General features: G+C 37.5%; 2 protein-coding genes across 9 annotated transcripts in view; one reads left to right on the top strand and one right to left on the bottom strand.

Moving 5' to 3' along the window:
- The window catches only part of SENP1 (SUMO specific peptidase 1), a 53,843-nt gene extending 33,999 nt beyond the window's left edge, over positions 1 to 19,844 (bottom strand). The window contains exons 1-7 of one of the 7 annotated variants that reach the window (XM_019419176.2): positions 19,392 to 19,844; positions 15,611 to 15,658; positions 14,041 to 14,171; positions 12,010 to 12,094; positions 11,114 to 11,155; positions 6,431 to 6,590; positions 2,140 to 2,311 (exon numbers count right to left, since the gene is read on the bottom strand). In XM_019419176.2, coding sequence (XP_019274721.1) covers positions 2,140 to 2,311; positions 6,431 to 6,590; positions 11,114 to 11,155; positions 12,010 to 12,094; positions 14,041 to 14,171; positions 15,611 to 15,658; positions 19,392 to 19,605 — 852 coding nt within the window. In that variant the 5' untranslated portion in view covers positions 19,606 to 19,844. Of the gene's footprint in view, positions 1 to 2,139; positions 2,312 to 6,430; positions 6,591 to 11,113; positions 11,156 to 12,009; positions 12,095 to 14,040; positions 14,172 to 14,309; positions 14,412 to 15,610; positions 15,659 to 18,756; positions 19,355 to 19,391 lie in introns of those variants that run through there. The other 6 variants (XM_019419172.2, XM_019419177.2, XM_019419178.2 and 3 more) reach the window with 6 other exon arrangements.
- Positions 19,845 to 20,702: 858 nt separating this feature from the next.
- Positions 20,703 to 22,916, top strand: part of PFKM (phosphofructokinase, muscle) — a 43,293-nt gene continuing 41,079 nt past the window's right edge. For both annotated transcript variants that reach the window (XM_019419170.2, XM_053894751.1), the window contains exons 1-2: positions 20,703 to 20,793; positions 21,445 to 21,567. In XM_019419170.2, the coding sequence (XP_019274715.1) occupies positions 20,712 to 20,793; positions 21,445 to 21,567 (205 nt within the window). In that variant the 5' untranslated portion in view covers positions 20,703 to 20,711. The remainder of the gene's footprint in view (positions 20,794 to 21,444; positions 21,568 to 22,916) is intronic.

The following is a 22,916-nucleotide window of genomic DNA, read 5'->3' as shown; positions in this document are numbered from 1 at the left end:
AGTACCATTCTTTAATGATATCCCTGAATCAGCCTTCAGCCAAGTGGTGGTCTAGCCATCACTTACATATTTCCAAATTCTTCTTTATGTATTCTTTTTAAACTTCTATTGTAAGGCTGAACAATGCAGTGGTTAACATCATGTTAATTTTATAAATGACTTTATATTCCTGAAGGTGATAAATAAATCCAGCAATAAGATTAATATCTAATTTTCCTTCCTTAACATAAGAAACTGTATCTCCCTTGGAGATCCCAACATTTCCATGGAAAATAATTTTTCCTTCAGTTTGTAAGCTCCTATCAGTAAATTCTTTATTCCCAAGGGAAGAAAAAGAATTTTATTTTAATCCAGATTATCTAGTACTATCCAAGACTAAATATCTGAATAATCTGTTCATAGTTTAATAAAATTTGGTCCAATATTTTATCTTACTCGTATTATATGAGCAATCCCATATTCCTGTACTACAAGTGACTTGATTTTCATATCAGAATACAGACCTAAAAAACAAATGAGGCAAAATTTTCTGCATCTCGTTTCACAGAATAAATTCAATCTTTGGCATCTTCTTGACACTGTAGAAGGAAGAGAAACTCCACCTTCGTGTCCTCCAATGGCCCACCCTGGACATTGGCCTAGAGGGTTGGTTGGAAGGATAAAATTATTCACCTGGCCCAAGTCCTCAGGCTGAAGGCAGAGGTGAAAGGAGGAGGGGCTGAGTGGTCCAAAGGACTGGTTAGCTAGTGGGATTACAATGAACGCACATAGTCTTAAGGATCCTAGTGATCTCAGCAGCAGCCACATGGGGCAGGGGAGAGTTGGGAGGCCAGTATCCAGCTGCCATGCTGCTGCTGTCTCCTCCCCCACAAGTCTCTCTGTACCCCATAGGCTGCCTAGGATCCAACAGAAGCACAGCCCCAGTAATTAAAAAAATATGATTTATGTATGTAATAACTAATACATACATGGTGCTAAATTCAATAGTACAAAAGTGAAAAATAAATCTCTACTATTGCTCAGCTCTTATCACCAAAGGCAACTGCTGCCAGTTTCTTATCTATCCTTTACCTACTAAATATGACTTGCTAGTTCTGCCACCCTCTGCTTGAATATTTTAGATTCAATACAAACTTAAAACCAAAAAAAATGCATTTTTACTAACCACGTCACAAATAATCAAGTTCTGCCACTTAAACAATCATCATTAACAAATTATCTAGTTATTTAGCACATAGTGCTATATTCTTGACTCTCCAGTCTGTAAGCTCCAATGGGCTGGAGCCATACCGCTGGGTTGTATAATACAATGCATACCAGACTAGACTCCAAAAGACCTGGGTTGTAGGCTGGCTATTTACTGTGTGACCTCTCACCTTTACTCTCCTTAATATGTAAAATGTGCATATCATCTCTATCTATTTCACAGGATTAAAATGATTCAACATAGTAATACATGTGGAAAGCATACTGGAAACTCTATATGCAATATAAATGTAAGGTACTGTTATTTATTTGTATCTTCAATAGCAAGCAGTCCAAAGCTGACTAGATGCATAGTATTTAACTTAACAGGTACAAGCACATTTCCTACCACATAAACTATATGCTATATTATATTTACAGAATTGAATTTCTCCTTTAGGCTTACTGAATGCATATAACAACCAAAGTGTCAACAAAACATCTTTTTTGGGGGGAACATCTATGATCTCAAAGATCTTCTTACTCAATGAAGGGTTGTAAATTATTTAGCTGGCTTCTTGATTTTCTTCTTACACTAAGGGAAAATTGTCCTAATAAGAAATAAAGGCAGGTATTTCATCAAACCCAGCAAGATTAACAGTTTGCCATATGAAACAAGAGTTGAGGAAGGGCCCCCCCCCAAAAAAACCAGAGATAGTTTGATATATGAGAACTCATTTAGAAAATACTGAAAAGTAAGTCTGCTGCCCAACAGGAATAGAGAAGATGATAAGAAAAATAATGAAGTCCTCCTAAAATCTAAATTAAGAAACAAAAAGCAGAGAAAGGACTAAGTGAACAGATGGTTAGTAAATGTCTGAATCAGAGGAACAAACGGTTGAATACAGGGAAAGATTCTAACCTTTAGCAGTGTTTGTCGCAGGTTTTCCTTACCTCTTCTGCTGTACTAACATGTCGCCTCTGAGTTTTCTTGGGGCTCAAGAGGTTTCGGCGACATGAACCACTCCAAGATGGACTTGGGACAGGCTTAATAGGAAAAGATTTTTCGTATGCAGACACATGGCAGTGATGATTTGACTTTCCTGTAAAAGTGTTTGATAATCCACTAAAAAAAAAAAAAAAAGTTCATAAGAAAAAAACAGCAAGAAAATCCAACCTAGTGATTTTCACTTTCAAGAAATACCAAAAACAAAACACCAACAGGTAGAATAATGGATGTACCATTTGAGGGACATATACAAGAAATGATGCATGGGTTGCTGCACCAGGTTCTGCAACTTAAGAAGTCCTAGATTACCATACTACATAATTACCAAACATCTAAAATTGCATTTCTTAACTTTATAGTTCCTTTGGTCAGGAACCAAAGACCTGTGCAGTATGACAAAAAGTATATCAGGTCAGACTTCTTCAGTAAACTTGGGGTCTATGTATCTTACACTTTCTATTTACTTGCTGCAACCCCCTCCCTCAAGCCCTTTGTGGGGAATTATTTATGCAAAGATGGATAAAGCTAAAGCCTCTCAAAGAAGCTTTTAAACTGAATTTTAGGGGCTCCTGGGTGGCTCAGTCGGTTGAGCCCCTGACTTCAGCTCAGGTCATGATCTCACAGTTCGTGAGTTCGAGCCCTGCGTCGGGCTCTGTGCTGACAGCTCAGAGCCTGGAACGTGCTTCGGATTCTGTGTCTCCCTCTCTCTCTGCCCCTCTCCTGCTTGTGCTCTGTCTCAAAAATGAATAAATGTTAAAAAAAAAAAAAAATCTAAACTGAATTTTAAAATTTCCTAAAAAGCCAACAGAGGGCTCCCATCCTTCATTAAAAACAACCAGAAGGCTTTTAGGCTGCATCGCTCTCTGCCAATTCTCCTTCTGGCCTATTTACCTCCTCTGAAGGAGAATTTTTTTGTTTCTTTAAACTGTTTGTACCCCCAAATAAAGGAAAACACTGGCAGGAAAAGTGCTTTTGTGAACTTAAAGCTCAATCTTATCTCTAAGACTTGATTAATAATTTAAAGTTCTTTCTATGTGGTCTTTTTCATCTATTATTACCCAGTAAGTATAAGGTACTTGCTCTTAGCATACTGAATTTTCTTTCTTTTTCTTTTTCTTTTTTTTTTGCTGAGGATGCAGAATACACAGCTGACTAAGCTGAATTCAATGAAAACAACTCTTTAAATCAGTACAATTAGTCTGGATCCAAATGAAATCAGACTAGTCTAAAGAAAATCAAAAAGCACTTACATGCTCTCTCAAAGGGAAAAAAAAAAAGAGACAAATCAAGAAACGGCCTCTTAATTATACAGAACAAACAGATGGTTATCATAGGGGAGGTGATGGAAGGATGGGTGAAATAGGTAATGGAGATCAAGGAATACACTTCTGATGAGCACAGGATGTTGTATGGAAATGCTAAATCACTACATTCTACACCTGAAACTAACATAATACTGTATGTTAACTGGAATTAAAAACTTAAAAAAAAAAAAAAGCACTTACATGCTCTGCCTCTAACTCTTCAAATTATAATGGTTTCTATGTGTGTTAGAGTGGGGAAAGGAACAAGGACTCAGAATTTTGGGAATAGGCTTATTTCCTTAGGATGGGTGGATGCAGCTACAAAAAGAAAGGCAAGTATAACTGGCTTGGTGAAGATATAATGAATTCTTCACAATGTCTTTTTTATTGATGCTTCCTAGAGTGTGTGTGTGTTTAATGCAAAAGATTTATTTTCTAAAGAAAAAAACAGTGGGAGAACATCTTGCAATGCCAGAGAGCAAGGATGCTTCCAACAATTAATGAGGTTGGGCCAGACACAGCAGTAAGCTTGAAAGAACTCCCACTGGATAAAGCTGTGAGAATGTGAACATTACAAGAATAATGATGGTGGTAGATTGAAACACACTGAATCTGTAATGACATTAAAAAAGAAAAGAAAAATTCCTCTGAACCACATGAAGTGGCTATTAAAAAAAAAAAACAAAAAAACCTCACTTTGAAAATTGGTAATGGAAAAGAAGATCTAATCGTATATCCTGTATATCCATTCCCAGTAGATGTATCTTAAGGTAACCAAACAACCCTATCTACTGAGAAAAAAAAGCTCTCCTTCACAGCAGAGTGACAATAAGTGTAGAAGAAATGATAACACTGGAAAAGTATTATTTCATTAACTCTAATAAAATTATTATCAGGCCAAAGAAGGTCAAAAGATACAAATTTCCAAGTTCTAAGTAAGTTCTGGGGATGTAATGTACAGCATGATGACTATAATTAATACCATATTACATATTTAAAAGTTGTTGAGAGGTCTTAAAAGTTCTTATCACAGGAAAAAATAATTTTGTAACTATGTATGGTGATAGATGTTAAGTAGACTTACTATGGTGATCATTTTGCAATACATATGAATACTGAATCATTATGTTTATATACCTGAAACTAATATAATGTGATATGTCAAATATACCTCAATTTAAAAAAATTATCAGATAACAATTATCAATTGATGTGAATAACTATTAGGCTGATACGAAACTGGTCATTGATAGAACACCAAAGTAACATCATTTACATCAGTTATATTCTAGTCACAAGGGGGAATACCTAACTGTACTAAAGGATCAGACTGTTACCTCTCTACTCCAGAATCACTAATGATAGGAGAACCAGATTTAGAGGTTTTCTAATGTGATGTAACACATCACTAGTTTTTATTGAAGACAAAAATCTAGTTTACAAAAAAATACAGAGGATAAATGACAAAATAATACTATGAAGAAGAAACCTGTCAAATCCAAAGGGTGGAACACTATGTATAAAAGTCATGTCATAAGAAAAAAAGGGGTTTTCTAGATTGTAAGAGAGTTAAAGGCAATAACCACCAGATGCAATCCTAGATTATATATTGGTTTGGACAAAGAAGCCATAAAGGATATTTTGGGTCAACTAGGAAAATTTAAATACAGTTTAGTGTACAAGACAAATTTACTGAATGGAAAAGAAGATGTGATTGACTTAAAAATCAGATTATTATAAAAGTATGCACAGTATGAATTCATGTTTGAAAAAATGTGTATAAATGCAGAGCAAAACATCTGGAAGGAAATATACTAAGATATTACAGAGGTGATCTTTAACTGGTGGAAACATGATGTTTTTATTTTTTATTTTTACCTATCTGTATTTTCTGATTTTTCACAAAGCACATGTACTTGTTTCTATAATAATGTTATTTTTAAAAATAACAGTATAGCCTTACTGAGTAAAAAAAGCAACTTGCCAAATGATGCATATAGAAAATCTTTAATGAAGACAAAATAACATTATACATTTCATAGTACACATGCATATATCTCACGCTATATAAGAGCAAAAGAGAAACACACATAGGGAAAGGTGTGGATGGAAATACACCAAGGGGAGGGGAATAAAATTGTGAGGAGTGGCCAAGGGATCTTCAGCTTTTTTGGCAATGTTTTAATTTTTACAATGTGAATGCATTAATGAATTCTTGTGTAATTAAAAAAAATAAGGAGTGGAGAAGACTATCCCTGGGAGTACTGACACATGTTTCCAGAGTCCACGTGCTGATAATCATAAAATAAAAGCCATCTCGTTGGTTTCTATCAATGCCAGCAAGCTTAGCTTTAACTAAGCAGGAAATTAAATGATACCATATTCCTAAAATCCATCACTAGAGTAAAATTTAAGAAATCATAAATACTATTTTAAAAAAGAAATATCTTACTAATAAAGTTCTTGAGGGAAACCTTTATAAGCTTAGTGAGTGAAAAGGTAGTGCCTATGAAATTGGGCTTAAAGGATAAAGCCCTGAGGCCATGGGGTGCAGAGTTTCTTTGGTTGGAGCCAGGTCTCTGCTCATGTGATAGCCTATAAAAATGCGCTGATTTCTTTGCTACTGAAGTCGTAGAAATTGAACGACTTCCACGTTAAGATTCATAATAGCCATATTAATCCCAAAATAAATACTCATTCATATGCACCAAGATTTCCCTCAAAACTCTCCTCTAATGAGAAGCTTTGGATGTCACCAAAATTCAGCACCAATTAAAAGTTGAAAGTTTAAAATGCATTTGTCCATATTTTCATGGTTTAAAGTTCAGAAATGGTGTTACACCTTTAAAATGCCAATGTTAACAACCATCTTATGGCCATTTTCTCTTATACCGGAGGAAAGACTTGCGAACTAAGCAGCCAGAATACCTACCTTGAGGTCTTTCGGGTTTCGAGGTAAAGACTTCGGCTGTTTCTTGATTTTTGTAAAGTTGAACCTGATGCTGGAGTGGAATTTCTCCACTGGCCATTTGCACTCTGGCCAAAGGTTCTTAAATCTCCTGAGCCAAGAAAACTGTCTGAGGAAGGGTTGTCTAAAAGAATAAAAGTTTGAATAATTAGACAAATACCGACAGTAGTAGTTTTCCATATGACTGCAACCATGTCCAACATTGTATTCCAAAGTAATGTGGCATAGCACCATGTGTCTCATGGAAGAAAGATCCCAGTCTCAACTGCCAGTAAAGTCTGCAGTAAGGGAACTTCTACAAACTATAATTGATTCAGCCATACTAACCTGAAAATTGATGAAGGAGCTGAATCCTGCCACAGCCATGTGCCTTATCTGCATCAATGTGACTCCGTGGTGTCCACCAAAAGTCAACATTTTACCCCAACTATATCTTGCAAGCACTCCCAGGCCTGGGCCTGAAAGAAGGTAGGCCAGACCAGTAAGAAAGCAGGTGGAGGGCCAAGGAGAATTGTAATTCAAATGAACAACAGTTATTGCTTAATAAGCAGCTGGTGTCACTTTGTTTTTAATTACCATGTTCACGACTCAGGGGCTCTCTCTAAGAGCAGAGATAACTTCATTGCTGCTTATTCTGGCTGGCTTATGGCAGGAATGACCCATCATATGCATCTGGTTCTGGTATGATTATCTTCAGTCACTTAATGTCATAATCATCAGACATATCAATACTCCCTCCAATGCTTGATATTGCAATCAGACTAAGTAAGAATTATATTTGGATCTTCTGACTTGTGGCTTATAGGCTGGGGTAAGAAAAGTTTCTTGAAATTTCACCTAGGACTAGAATAATTTCTAAACCCACCTCTCCCTATCAGCAGGATCAGACAATTTAAAACAGCACCTTCAAAATAACTTCAGATATTAGGTTATGGAACTCTGAGGAACACCAGCGGAAAATTGAGAATGATAATTGTCTACTTCTTGAATTTTTGCCTAATGTGGACATCATTTTGAAGACCTTTCAAAGCGAATTACCACAGAATTCTGCACAATATTATGTTATTTCAAATATTTAATGTAGCTCTTGATACTGTATCCAAAAAATAGACCAGGTGACAAAAATAAGTTTTGTTTTGTTTTGTTTTGTTTTTTTAGGATCAGGAATATTGGGATTTAGGATGAATAAGACAGGAAAAACAGCAGTGGTCAAGGGTGGTGTTAGTACCAGTTGATTCACCAGTGGATGAACCTAATCTAAAATTATATTTACTTTCAAAATGAATTATAACCTTTTACCTTTGTAATCAGTATCTATGCATAGCATCTATCACTGTTACTTTAAGGAGAGAAACATAAGACTAATAAAAATGAGTATTATTAAAGGCCAGAACATTTTTATCTTTAAATGCAAAGTAATAACAGTAGAAATCTGTCTCTCACACGTTTTGCTACAATATGATTAGGGAATGATTTGCCTAGAGATGTCTACTTAAGGAATAAGTCTACCAAAAAATGCAAAATTACCCTGACAAGTGTGAAATTTGAGACCAAGGAGAAGCCAGAGTAGCCTCCTCAATGCCATTTGACAAAGGCTTCAGCTTTCAAATGCAAGGGGAAAGCACAGGATCAGGCAGTCTGTTTAACCAGAACAAGGTGGTTCTATCCCCACTCAATGAAAGCAATGAATAGTCCAGTATTGCTGATGTAATCAAGCAGCGATAGAGAGGGACCAACATAGGGCTGCAGACACTCTTTTTTTGGTGTTGGTTTAGCCTGGTATTCTGTCATCATTAAGAGATCAGATTGCAAATGCCACAATTAAGATTACTTATTATGTGCACACACACACACAAAACTATAAGGAAATACACCAAAAATTTAATTTTAGTTGTGTTCCAATAACAGAATGATAGGTATTTTTCTACTTTCTCTACAAATTTTCTACAAGGACAAGGCAATATTTTATGAACATAATGAAATAAACTCTTATATTTTAAAAAATGTAGATCAAGCAATCACTACTATGAAAGTAACCATCATCAGTTGCTCTTGTTAACTTTCAGGTTTATTTAGTTATAAATAGCAGGATGCTTTAAATTATCTACTAAATGCCAGTGTGGCAACCTAATTTAACATATTTTCCAAAGATAAGACATTGATAATGACTCTAAGCTTGAGCAAAATCATTTCTTTTTATCTTTATCTACTTTTCTTTGTTTAGGGTTTAAAATGTTTTAATTTTCTTTTGTGTTCTTAATAATTAAGCACAATAAATTGTGTTCTTAATAAAATCAAGAGCTCTTGAAGTCTGAGCAACATTAAGTTATTAACGGAAAGATTTACATTTTCTCTGCTTTCTAAAAATGATTTTTTTAAATCAATGTTTTTAAATAGGTTAATCTTGAGTGGAATAAGAAGCAGATTTTTTAAAAGCTTGATATAGAGAGGCAGAGCCAGTAAAGCAGTAAATGGTAAGCTCCAGACCCTAGATTCTAAAGTTTTGGGGCTTTCCCATGTTCTTTTTCACCTTGATGGAAAAGAGAATAGAGTCAGAATGAAAGGCTGAGAGAGTCAGAATGAAAAGACTAAAGCAGTAAATGGGATACCTACATCTAGCCCAATCAAGCAGTGAAGCTCATGGTGACTGACCACAGAAATTAATGTGGGGATTATCGGAAAAGAATACATACAAAAGAGGTAGTAGAGACAAAATTCTGCAGGATTTAAAATCAATTGGAATGGGTGTGGCAGGAGAACAAAATTAGGAAAAGTACACAATAAAAAGTACGTTTGATTTGAACGTTTTATTACAAGAAAAAAGTATGTAACTCTTAGCCTTCACAGATTAAAAATTCTGATGGTCAGAGAGCAACCCTGGAGGTCTGTGACATGCCATACCTTTGCTTGGTCAGGGATTAGATGAAATTTGGTAGGCACAAATCTGAATCCTCTGCTTCACGCTTTAATTTAGAGAATGAATCTAATAGTTCAGCATCCCCATTTCAACATGGCTGTTGTTATTTGTTATTCATCACATATACAGTAACTGTTATGAAGTTATTTTTTTGCTTTTCCTAAAAAAAAAATGGCCTTCAAGCGACAGAGAAAAACTTCAGTGTAAGATTTTGATACGAGGATCAATTTATGGTATGAGGACAAACAGGAAAAATCTAACTCTCAAGAATCATGTCACTGAGTACAAAGCCAAGAATCTGGCCAAATATCACCACAGTCAAGAACATGAGGATTTGAGATAATCTCAGATATATCCTTTGTGAATATTAAGGGTCTAATGAAATTTAGAAGAAAAAAGGCTATACAGGGGTGCCTGGGTGGCTCAGTCGGTTAAGCTTCCAACTTTGGCTCAGGTTATGATCTCATGGTTCACGGGTTTGAGCCCCACATTGGGCCCTGCACTGACAGCTCTGAGCCTGGAGCCTGTTTCAGATTCTGTCTCTCTCTCTCTCTCTGCCCGTCCCCTGCTCATGCTCTGTCTCTCAAAAATAAATGAATATTAAAAATTTTTTTTTAAAAAGAAAAAAAAAAGCTATACATACAGATGTTTTTAAGTCATATTATTTACAATAGCTAAAAACAGTAAGTGTGAAGGGGACCTAAACTATAGGGAAAATAATGAAGCAAATGATTGCATGGGCCCATTATCCTAACTCATAGCCCCTCGGGTCCCACTGCATTTGTGAATTTAAAATTTTTGGAATTTTAGAGAGATATCCTGGTATATACTATGGTAGCACTTCAAGGTATAATCTGAAGCTGCACCCTGTAATCAAACATATTGATGGATCTGCAGTGAAATGTGTGGTGATATATCTGCAGTGAAATAAATACTCATATTTATAGATAAATAAAAGACACAAACAGCTTCAGGTCAATTCATGTAGGTTTTGCCAAGGAATTAATTCAGGTCAGGTCACTTTTGATACCAAATGAATTAAGAAAATAATTTTTGGTTTTCAGAGCTTTTTGGATTTTAGAAATGTACATAAAGTATTGTGAATGTGCATATCAGTCCCATGGATTATTAGAAATGAGCATAAAAAGGTAGATACAAAGAATAACATGTAAACAGATGGAAAAGTAAAAATAAAAATATATGGGCTAAAAAAGATTACATGTATTGAATCATACGATGTATACCAAGCATGTACACAGATAAAAATTAGAAAAGGCCAGAGTTGAGTTGTTATGGTCAGCAGATTTTGAGTATAATTTTATGTAACTGTTTATTATTAAGCAATTATTTTAAACTACAAGCAAATATTCTACCCAATGGAAAATCAACATATGAAATTACAAGCAAACACAGCCTGAGTTCAAATTGAAATACTAATGATCTCATTTCATTAATGATCTCATTTCATTATCCACTCAACTGTCCTTCCCCTAGAATGAGCTGTCCAACCAGATTTCAGGCTCTCTGCTCATCAGAAAGGCCTTTCCAATAATAATGATGGCAGAGTTACTTTCTGAGCCAGTTAACTGATTTTTCCATACAAATTATGCACACACTATGTGGAGACCATTTCCCATACCAGGAGAGGAAATCCAGAGCCCAGGGTAAAGTACCACCCACCTAAATGACATTTAAATATAATATAAATCTAAAAAGATCATCATACTAACGTCTTTTTAGGGGAGGAGATCTCATCTTGCTGACAAAGAATCCTGAGGAAGCCAAATAACAATAATTATTATTTGCATTTCATATTTATAATCTCAATTTATCCTTATAAAAATCCCATTAGGGCAGGTTCAATGGTATTACTAGTATTCCCATATTTGCGGTAAGGTGAGGAGATTGAAGAATTAGTAGTGAAAAGACATGGGAAGACCACCATCATCTTCCTGGGTTGTAGTGCCAGGAAGCTAACCAACAAAAACCTCTTAGTTTCCCCAAGACAGAGCCAGAAGATAACTGTAAGTCTGTAAGTCCTAACATTAGGAAGGGGGCAGATGGAAAGTCAGGCAGGCCAAGGACTAGGAATAGCCTAGAGAATGCTGACTTCTGTCATGGATCACAAGCTGAATAGGCAAGCCCTTGAATATGCAAGCATGGCTGTGGCAGGTGCTAGACAGAAACATGTAGTTAACATTTCCTGCCCTGATGGAGGGACAAGCTTGTGTAGAAATAATTTTTTAGGATTCATGATTTCAAGCAAAATAAATAGGCTAGCTCTGTGCTTTAAATCCACCCAAAACAAATATCCTTTACATCATATATGCATATTAAAAAAAAAAAAGCCAAAACCAAAGCTGTACTGCTTTTCACAATGACATAATGAACAAGTAAGGAAATGGATTAAAAAAAAACTTTTTCATTAAAAATATGTGGTTTGAGACCAGGTCAGTAAAGTATTATAGCAATGCTCCTTCCCCATTCACACACACAGTGATGTTTTATGGGAGAAAATACAATTTTGCTCTTGACAATGTTTTCACTTGAGATAGTAAACACAAACAATTTGCTAGGAAGAAATCTGAATGGTATAAATGCCTTGACTCCAAGCAATGCGTCATACCTGAATAATAATTTGGATTATAAGCTGCACTTCTTGTAGAACATGTATAAGATCGGTCCAAATTTCCTTCCCTGGAAGGTAATATCTAAACAAAGCAAAAGATTTTTCGTAAATCATATTTTTACAATAAAATGGGATAAAAATTTATACTAGGAAAAATGTACCATTAAACAAGATTATGACATATTTCAGAATTCAATATAATTGTATTTTTATATACTATAAATGTACTACGTACTAATAAGAAAGAAAAATACATAAACAATCTGATGGAACTACTGAGGCTTCAAGGGGAAAAACGGGCAAAGTATCTGTTACACAACTTAATGCAAAGGATGTTCACTAGAAGGTAAATATGTATGTGGTATATCCTGTTCTGCAAGCCAGCTGTATCATTTATCAAAGGGGGTGACAAAATGTACCTGTTTGGAATCTTTTGATAACTTCATACAGAAGTTCTTAATCGGGGGTGGGTACTGCACCCCAGTACCAATCTGGAAATGTGTGGATATATATTCAGTTAAATTATTAAAAATGATTATTGGGGGCAGATACTACAGGCATTTAGTGCCCAAGTGTGAAGAATGCTAAACATTCTGCTATGCTTGGAAGAGATTCACACAGCAAAGAATTGTCTCATCCATACTAGTAATGGCTTTCCTACTGAGAAAAACTGCTTTAGGGGCGCCTGGGTGGCTCAGTCGGTTAAGTGGCCGACTTCGGCTCAGGTCACGATCTCGCTGTCCGTGAGTTCGAGCCCCGCGTCGGGCTCTGTGCTGGCAGCTCAGAGCTTGGAGCCCATTTCAGATTCTGTGTCTCCCTCTCTCTGACTCTCCCCCGTTCATGCTCTGTCTCTCTCTGTCTCAAAAATAAATAAACATTAAAAAAAAAAAAAAATTAAAAAAAAAAACTGCTTTATTACTCAAACCTTAATGTGCAAATAAACCAGCTGAAGATTTTTTTCCTTTTTAAAAAAAAGTATTCATTTTAGTTCCAGGTGTACACAATTATCCAACTTTTCTATGTGTTATGCTATACTCACCACAAATCTAGCTACCATCTGTCACGCTATATTCCCTATGCTGTGCCTTTTATTTCTGTGACTTATTCATTCCATAACTGGAAGCCTCTATCTCCCACTCACCATCACCCATTTTGCTCTACTCCCCTCTCTACAACCATCAGTTTGTTCTCTGTATTTATAAATCTTATTCTGTTATTTGTTTATTCATTTATTTGTTTTGTTTTTTAGATTCCACATATGAGCTAAATCATATTTGTCTTTCTCAGTCTTATTTCACTTAGCATAATATTCTCTAGGTCTATCCGTGCTATTACAAATGGCAAGATCTCATCCTTTTTAAATGCTATATAATATTCCATTTGTATATGTATACCATTCATCTATCAATGGACATTTAGGTTGCTTCCATATTTTGGCTATTATAAATAACGTTGCAATAAACACAGGGGTGCATATATCTTTTTAATTTAGTGTTTTCATTTTCTTTGGGTAAATACCCAGTAGAGGAATTACTGGATCACATGGTATTTCTCTTTATCAGATAAAAAGTTTTAAAACTGTAGATTCTGACTGAGGAGGTCTGGGGTGAAGCCTGAGATTCCGTATTTCTAACAAGCTCCCACGGGATGCTGTTGTTTCTGGTCCTTTGAGAAACTACACTTTTTATAGCACTGGGAAATCTCAGAGCCTCTGAATATTTACAAATTGCCCATTTAATCCCAACAATTTTAAGACACTAGTTTAAAAGAACACTGACCTGTGTTTTCGTGATTATAATATGCATAGGAATAAAATGTTTTCTAAAATAAACAGTTCTCAAAGAACTCATACATAGCCTGGTTCTTGTTTTAACTTTAATATATCAAACAAAATTCAGAACACCAGAAATACCAATTCTAAAAAGTTTATATATACATTCGTCCTTTTGAGTATGGCATTTAAATTACATTAGATGAAAACTGAAACCAAAATAATTCATTAAATAAGGGAAGAAAATTATTCCTAACCTGATGGTCAGAAAGTGAAAGCTGGTCCTCTGGAAAACCTGTTTGTCCCAGGAGATGGGTTTTGAATATGGAGTTGTGGTTCACTAACGTTACTTCTCCAGCATCCATCCTCATCCTATCAGCAATATCATCTGCGAAAAGAATCCAAAATTAGTTCAAGTCATAGAATTCTTCAATAACTACTTTCCTATGAACAAATCTTTTCACCTAATAAAAATGATTCCCAAAGAACAGCTCTATAGTCAAATAAAACCTCTTTCATAACTAACCATTGGCCAGCAATCTCAAAATGTCATTGTCAAAAAGAGGCCCATGTGCAGAAATTGGCTCATTTGGAATTGACTGAGATCATCTGCCAAACAGTTCAAAACCTATACAAGTATTTAAAAAAAAAAAACAAAACACATTTAATTCAAAGTTTCCTTAAAAAATTAAATTTCCCCTAAAGAAATGTTGAATGTTTTAACTAGAAAAGAAGTAACTACTTAAAACACACACACACACAGGGAAAAAAACTCATCATTCAAAAACAAACACTCAAAAACAGTTAATAACTGTTTATTTCCTTTGTCTAACTCAAAAAGTGCTTAAAAATGAATCCACCTGAACTGTCTTTTCTGCAAAAAGTATAATGTATACATATGGCTCTTGACAGATATCAGCTCAATTACTATAATACTGTGGCAGAACCTTACTTTATAACCATCTTTGAGACCTTTGTTAATGTAAGAGAATAGAAGCAAATGAGAGTGACAGAATTCAGTGACTTACACTGACATCAGCAATTAGAGAAAAGGGAAACAAATGACCAGGTAAGAGAGACGGTAGACTAAGCAAAAGGAAAAAACAGAAACAAGAGAGAAGACTAATGTGAATCTAAAAGGAGCACGTGAGATGTTATAAGATGTGTAAGATCTAACTGTATAGACTGTTCAACCTATTCCTAATTGGCTACTAGTCCTGACCTTGTATGGATCCCCTTTCTAGACATGAAGAACTATGAATAATGCAAAATGTTGCATTCATAGTGAATTCTCAATGTTACCAGCTAAGTGAAATTTTAAAATTTACCCTAATCAAATTATTTATCATATAGATGGTGGTATAACATAGTACAAAAGAACAGGGACTCTGAAACCAGGCTGCCTGAGTTTATATTCTGGCTCTGCCAGTTATAGTTGTTTCTTAACTTCTGTGTCTCACTTTCCTTGTTGATATTAAACACCCTTGTAAGACAGTTGTAAAAAATTAAATGAATTAATATATTTTGAGTACTCAGAACAGGGCCTGGCACATAGTAAATGTTTGCTAGTGTGTATTTGGCTTTTTCAATACAATGAATGAGAAAATGGTTCCAAATGATGCTATAAACAATGTCTCAACCAAGAGTATTGTCTAGTATTACAGTATTACATAATTAAGTTGAGATCTCTCTTAAGATTATTACTAAGCACAAAGATGCAAATACTGAAAATGTTAAAAACAAAACAAAACAACAACATTTTTTCATTCCAACCTAACTAATCAGAGTAACTAAAAGACTCAATTACTACTTCAGAGTTAGACTTACCCATGTCAGGTCTTTTCACATCACTGACTTTAGCAAAGATACAAAGTTCTATAAAAGAAGACAGAAAACGGAAATGTGACATACTGGAACACCTCTTTCATACAATTGTAGAATAGGAAGCCATTCAAAGTGACATTTGTGTTCTTAGGAAAGAAAAATATAAAATGGTAAGAAGAGATGACTTGATAGAGAAAACAGACACTAAAACTAACCGGAGGCAATTTGAAACATTTCCAGAACCTGAGCTGTATTAGACAGCAATTACAGACTACCCACAGAATGACAGAACATTACAGCAAGAAGCAAATTGGGAGTGCCAAACCTTAAAGATTGATTTGTATATATATGGTCATAAAGTTAGTGACTGAACTGAAATTACAACCTGGAAATTCTTCACAAACCGTTCCTTTATTACCTCATGCTAAACCATTTAATTAAAAAGTGATAGATCTTGTGGTGGTCCTGTTAGACTTCTTTTCTAGAAGTTTTACTCAGTGGCCAAACATAAAGCTACTGACACTCTAAGAACAATCAAGGAATATTTCCCAATTGTACTAAAGTACTTTCTCTCCCATCATTAATTAAACTGCTACAAACCAAAGCCCCTTTACCTACATGAAATTTTCTCCTCTGATGTATCCAATTTTCCCAGAAAAAGGAAGTTAAAAGCCTAACTGTGTGGAACTAGGTTAATAAACATGTCCTTGGCACTCATGCTTCTTGGCAGATTGAAGAGGAGACTAGGGATGGTAGCAGTCACACTTATTACCGTCATAATCTCATTACCAAATTTTTAAAGTTTATTTATTTTTTTTGAGAAAGAGTCCACATGCATGCATGCAAAAGCAGGAGAGGGGCAGGGAGACAGAAAGAATCCAGAGCAGCCTCCATGCCCAGCAGAGCCCAAGGCAGGGCTCGATCCCAGGACTCTGAGATGACCTGAGCTGAAATCAAGAGTCAGTCGCTTAACCAACTGAGCCACCCAGACGCCCCACCATATTTTAAAAAGATTGAGCATATCATCAACTTTAGTTTGTCATCAACCTTATCAATCAACTTCATCAACTTTAGCAATATCAGGGCTTCAATCTACTAAGGGCTAGATGATGATAACAGGTATTCCTTACGGTCACAATAATGAAATGCAGGCACAAAGGAAGCCTGCTTGAGCTTTTCTTGGCATAGCTACAGACTAAGCAGAGCAATCATCTGATTACCCAGTCTTGCTGGGGAGGGTTCCCAAAGAATTTAAGCCTTATATTCAGGCTTCAAATATATTTCCAAATGCTCAACGTAACAAAAGGCTTCTATCTGGAAATTTTCCAAGTATTCTTTCCTCTTCTTCCTTTTTAAATAAAGCAGAATCCCCTGGGTTCCACATTAATAATTAAAGCCCCACATTTACATTGTAACACAAATGCATCAGCTTCTTCAGTGTGCTTATGTTACTTTCTCTTTGCCATTTGCCTTTACGTTAGAAGTAGGGATATCTTACTCCAAGATTCAACATGAAATGCTGGATCTGGAAACGTTAATGCCACCAAACTCTTGTAACCCTAAGATTTTTTTGCCTTTTAAGAAAAGTATTCCGGGGTGCCTGGGTGGCTCAGTCGGTTAAGTGTCAGACTCCTGATCTCGGCTCAGGTCATGGTCTCACGGTTTGCGAGGCTCTACGCTGAAAGTGCGAAGCCTGCTTGGGATTCTCTCTCTCCCTCTCTCTCTCTGCCCCTTTTCAGCTCACGTGCTCTCTCTCTCTCTCAAAAATAAACTTTTTAAAAAAATATTCAAACAATATTTCCTAGTTCACATTGTTCATTTAATTTACTAAAAGAATATAAGCTATTACAGCTATTCAGGTGAAGTCAATAGCTGAACACAAAACAATAGGAAATTTGAAAGAAAAAAAAAGATGGCGAAGTCCTGACAGTAACAAAATGTAACAAGTATGGCAAAACATGTATAAGCTTACATGCAAACAGGTGACTGTAAAAGAGAATGTTTAGAGCCACAATGAAGTTACTAGAAAGTATTTACTTGAGGAGAGGCGATTAGCTTTATCCAGGACCAAATGGGGTTAGAATAATTTATGATATGAGAAGGGAATGGAAATATGGAAACGACCAAGTGAATCATTCTAGTCTGAACTCTGGATATGTATATGATACAGTTCGTAGTATACACCACGTATTTGCTTGTGTTTCTCGTATTTTCACATGCCATCTCTCCCAGTTAGACTCTAACACCTCAACACTGTAACGCCTTAAAACACTGAGTATTCAATTCCTTTCATACACAAACATTTACTCTGCACCAATTACATACAAGGTATTAGGAATACAAAGATGAGTAAGAAATGGTCCCTGCTGCTGAAACACTGTCAACTGGGGGGGAAAACAGATCCATAAAAAGATCCTCATAGCAAGAAAATAAAGCCAGTGCAATTGGTAGGAGGCGTGGGAGTCAGGTAAAGAAAAGACTTTCAAAGCAGTAGTCGAGTTACATCACCTTGGCCTGAAGTGGCAGAACCTGTTTTTTAATCCATTTGCTCCCTCTAGACTTAACTCATCAGATGGGTGACATGAAGACCATGTCTGCAGTCGGGATGAATTGGAATGGGGGGGGGGGGGGAATGAAAGAGACTTCTCAAGAGAAAAATGAAATGAGGCTTCCAGACTGGGACTAAAGGGGAAAAAGGGATCGCTAAATTGGAAGAAGATTCAGGGATCATGCTGAAGAGACGAGGAAGGTTTCACTGTAACTGTAATTCCAAATTCTGTGGAATCTACCTTTCAACAGGAGCCCGTGACACCAACTAGCTCCACAAAAACTGAGGAGATGGTGTGATCCACTCCATTCAGAATATCCAATTAGAACAAAGACGCGAAGTAAAGTAAGTGGTAGCCTATATAAGGCTTTATATAAATTTTATAAGCACCCCCCCAAATAAGTGTACCAAACGTGAAGTGAAATGACCTCAACAAGGCTGACTTGAAAGTGATAAAGGAGTAAGTTATTGCCAACGAGATAAGTGAAAATACTGCAAAGGCACCGATAAACAGAAATCAACAAACTGAAGAGAAGCCGGGCGTATATCCAGAGAGACCACGTTAGGGCACACCAAGAAAGAGACGGTTCAAGGGAATTACCAGGAGGCGATGAGCCAGGTAAGCAAACCGTGGCAGTTAAGGGGGTTTTCATAACCTGGGCAGGAGGGTCCAGACGTTTCTTTCTGGTGGTGGCACACTAGCGATATCACGTCTCAGGGAGATACCACAGAGTAAAAGAGTTGGAGAAATGTTTACGTGAGACGCAGAAGTAGTCGAGAAATATCACTCAGGTCTCAAGGAAGGCGGGAGGTGAAGCAGGTGTAACAGAAAGCTGAGCTCCCCGGTGAAAACAGCTTTCCCGTGAGAGAAGACCCTGCTCGGGCGGGAAAGCCCCGAAATCCCAACCGGCCTTTTTGCCCCCAGGAGGGCTGGGCGCCGAGATGGGGCCTGTGGTAACGACAAGGGAGACGGCCTCTCGCCGGCCCGGGAGAAAGAGGCCTGAAGGAACGGCCTCGGGAAGCCTAACTAACGGCCGCCGGCCACATCCCGGCCGGTGGATGGCCGGGGGGAGGGGAGGTGGTCCCAGGGGGCGGGGCAGAGGAAAAAGCGCCGTCCCCACAGCCCTCCCAGCTTCCGCCCAGCCCAACCCAGGCCGCTGGGCCCGGACCGGCACTGCCTCCCGGCCCAGGCTCCCTCCATCCTCACCCCTCCCCCAGCTTCCCGCCGCCACTCACCGAACCGGAACCGGCTGCTATGCGAAGGGGTTTCCGGCCGGGCGCGGAACGCAAAACCCGGGAACCGCCGCGAACCGGAACAGCCTCCACAACACCGGAAGAGCCGTCCGGTGGCTGTGGAGGGGCGGGGGTGGGGCGGGAGGTCAAAGAGCAGAGTTGAGGACTCGGGGGACGCCTGCGCAGTGTGGCCAGGCCTGAGAAGCCCGGGGACCATCTAAGGCTGAAGTCATAATTTCCCTGTTCCCCTTTTAGTTTGGGATTTTTTCTCGTTCCCGTTCTCGTTCTCGGATTACTGTTAGTGTGCCCGTCGTCCTTCGCTTTTTCCTGTTCCCTCGATCCCCTTGCACGCCGTCTTCTGGTTCCGCTTGGCGATTTTTGCTCTCGCTCAGGTTTCCATGGCAGCTTTTTGCTGTGGCCGTCAATCGGAGGAAACTTGTGGCCACTTTGACGGATGTGGACCTGAGAGCTAACTCGAGCTCTATACCGTGTTTCATTGAGAATCACGGAACGTTAGTGCTTGTAAGAAATATCTTAATCTAACGGTTTCAGGGAAGTGAAGTCATTTCCCAAAGTTACAAAGTGCATGGGAGATCTGGGACTAGGAAACACGTTTCTTAATTTGTAGGCCTGTAGTCTTTGCACTACATCATGCTTGATTGGCCATTCGGGAGAAGAAAAAAAAAAGCAGTTTGGGATTAGTTTAAATTAGATTCTGGAAACTTGTGGCACTTTACAGACCTCTGGAAGAGTTTGAAACATAGGGAGAGGTGTGAGGAAAGCTATTGGCGGTCCACCAAAGACCTCCTTTTCCGAGTAAAAATAGAAAAGGATCCAGGAGTCTGCCCTCTGAAGAACTAAATGGCCCTGGTGTTGCTCCTGTGACTGAATGGATTAACATATAATCTGTGCTCTACTTTAAAAAAAAAATAATTGGAAGAAGTATGTTTATTCATTCAGACTTTTTACAAAGTCCTTCAACTTGGCCTCTGGACTCAGGCCCTGTCTAGAAGTCTTGGAGAAATGCTTCTGAGTAGACCCTCTAGACCTCAGAAGTCTGAGCTCAGACTTTATTAAAAGAACGGGAGTCTCTGTAGGCCCCAGCCTCTTACCTACTCTGGAAAAAAGGAGATGCTTGCTGAATTCAGATCTTGCCCTGTCAAATACATAAAAGTAGATTATTTGCATGACTTCATATGCTGATACTACATATTGTCATGTAGTATTGGGCATACCTGATCCATATCAGTTTTGTCCATCTTAAATCATTCCATAGATCTGTTCATATGGATTAAACTCCGTCTCTATTTCTAGGAGACAGCCATGCATAAGGAGGAATTTCATCTGAAATTTTTCACGTGTGTGATTCAATCTCGCGGGTTAGTCAGGACTCCTCAGAGCACAGGTACCGTTGTCTCCTGATTATACACCAGTGACAAATGGGTTCTCTTGCAGGAATTTCGATACAGGATGTAAAACTTACTAGTGTAAATGTAGGCTTTAGGGGTCAACTGACTTTATTCCATCCCCACTATAGTAAAATATTTGTCACTGAGTCATGTCTCTTCCTTGCACAAGTATCAGCTGAGATTTTGGTCTGATATGTGGAAATAGGCCCAGGCAGGTAAGGAGGACTTGGGAGTTAAGGAAGAACAAAATTTATAACACATGACCTAGTAGTTGATTTCTCTGTCCTTTGTGAATTATTTTAAACTTTCTGGGCTAATCTGTGGAAGTTCTGGTTACAATTGTCATTGATACTCTAAAACCTATAAGATAGAGTCCCAAAGAAAAATGGTTTTCTATTACATCTCAGTCTCAAAGTATCTAGAGATATGTTCTGCTTTTCTCTCATTTATGTCAAAGGAGTAGAACCTTTTTAAGGTAAGATAATATTGAGAAAAGTCATCACTTCTCTAATTTTTCACTGAATTATGGAAAAAAGGCCCTGGACAGCTGAGAGTTACAGAGAAAATGAAGGAGAATAAGTAGCACTTCCTTCCCTGAATCCCACCTTTAGAATAACCTCAAGTAACCTAGAGATACTGCTTTTCAGGGGGAGAAGCTTCAACTTCCAGCATGCTCATACAAAAGCCACCACCTGAGATAGACAACATGAAGTATCTACATGCTACGGATGATCCAGACACTGTGGAAGGCATACCTATTTTGAAAACTGGTGAGGCATGTAGTTAAACAAGGGGGTGGGGAGAGGTGGAAAGGAGTGTTGGAAAATGAAGTTTATGCATACATTATAAATTAGGATACAACTACCAAATTTGAAATATGAATTAAGACACAAGGGAGAAAGTGTGTGTGTGTGTGTGTGTGTGTGTGTGTGTGTGTGTGGAGGGGACATAGAGAAAGTAGGAGATCATCTGGGAAACTAGAAAGAGGGACAGTTCTCTCTATGAAGAACACCTTAATTTAGTCAATAGTAATTCAACTGGCTCATAACTGTAAGGCACTAATCTAGTTTATACTATTATTAGCAACCTGGATATGTAAAAATGTGAAACTCAATGGATTATATAAAGGAGTTATTATATTGCAAAGTGATTCCAAATATTGTAAAAAATACTCACCTTAGGAATCCATTTAGTAACAAATTTCTGTTGTATATTTTAATTTTTTTTTTAACCTTTATTTTTGAGACAGAGAGAGACAGAGCATGAATGGGGGAGGGTCAGAGAGAGGGAGATACAGAATCTGAAACAGGCTCCAGGCTCCGAGCCGTCAGCACAGAGCCCGACGTGGGGCTCGAACTCACGGACCGCGAGATCATGACCTGAGCCGAAGTCGGACGCTCAACCGACTGAGCCACCCAGGAGCCCCACTGTTGTATATTTTAAATAGTGTGTAACTCACAATTTATATGAAACATTGGAAACACATCCCTAGGTTTCCTCTCAAATGAAATACATCTATATTGGAGTCAGTTCACTGCAAACATTGCATTCCCACATGTGCCCCAAAATAGACTAGAAATGATAGAGACATTGTACAAATTATACATATAAGACATAACCTTGTCATTTTTCTAATAGTTTACAGTTTGACAGATTATTTAGTCCAGATTATTTAGTCCAACTCCTTCTATTTCAGGAAGAAATTCAAGTCTAAAGTGATCTTCCTCAAGAACTTAAATTCATTGGAATAATTACTCTCAGCACCTGTGAAATATATTGCAGCATTTATCCAATAATCTTTTGAGCAGTTGCTATTCAAAGTCATTATTCTAGGCTCAATAGCTGTGAACACAAACTAGCATTTTCCCTTTCCCCCAGGAGCCTCTGATCAAGAAGGGAGTTAAGTGAAGAGCTTGATAGTTTTGAGTAAGTGAGTAAGTGAAGTGCTTGATACCTTTGGTTTGAAATGAGTGAGTGAGTAAGTGAAGTAAGTAAGTGAAGGGCTGGATACCTTTGGTTCAAAATGTTGAATTTCAAAAGAGGATGCCACAGAGATGTAGGGAAGGGAGGGACCAACTGACTGCTTAGGCAGAGCTTCACTGAACTCTAGCAGGGCACC

This window comes from Panthera pardus, unplaced genomic scaffold (genome assembly GCF_024362965.1).
Source record: "Panthera pardus isolate Hobbes unplaced genomic scaffold, ASM2436296v1 HiC_scaffold_6, whole genome shotgun sequence".
Lineage (NCBI taxonomy): Eukaryota > Metazoa > Chordata > Mammalia > Carnivora > Felidae > Panthera > Panthera pardus.
Note: the sequence above shows the minus strand (reverse complement) of the source record. Positions and strands in the feature narration are given on the sequence as shown.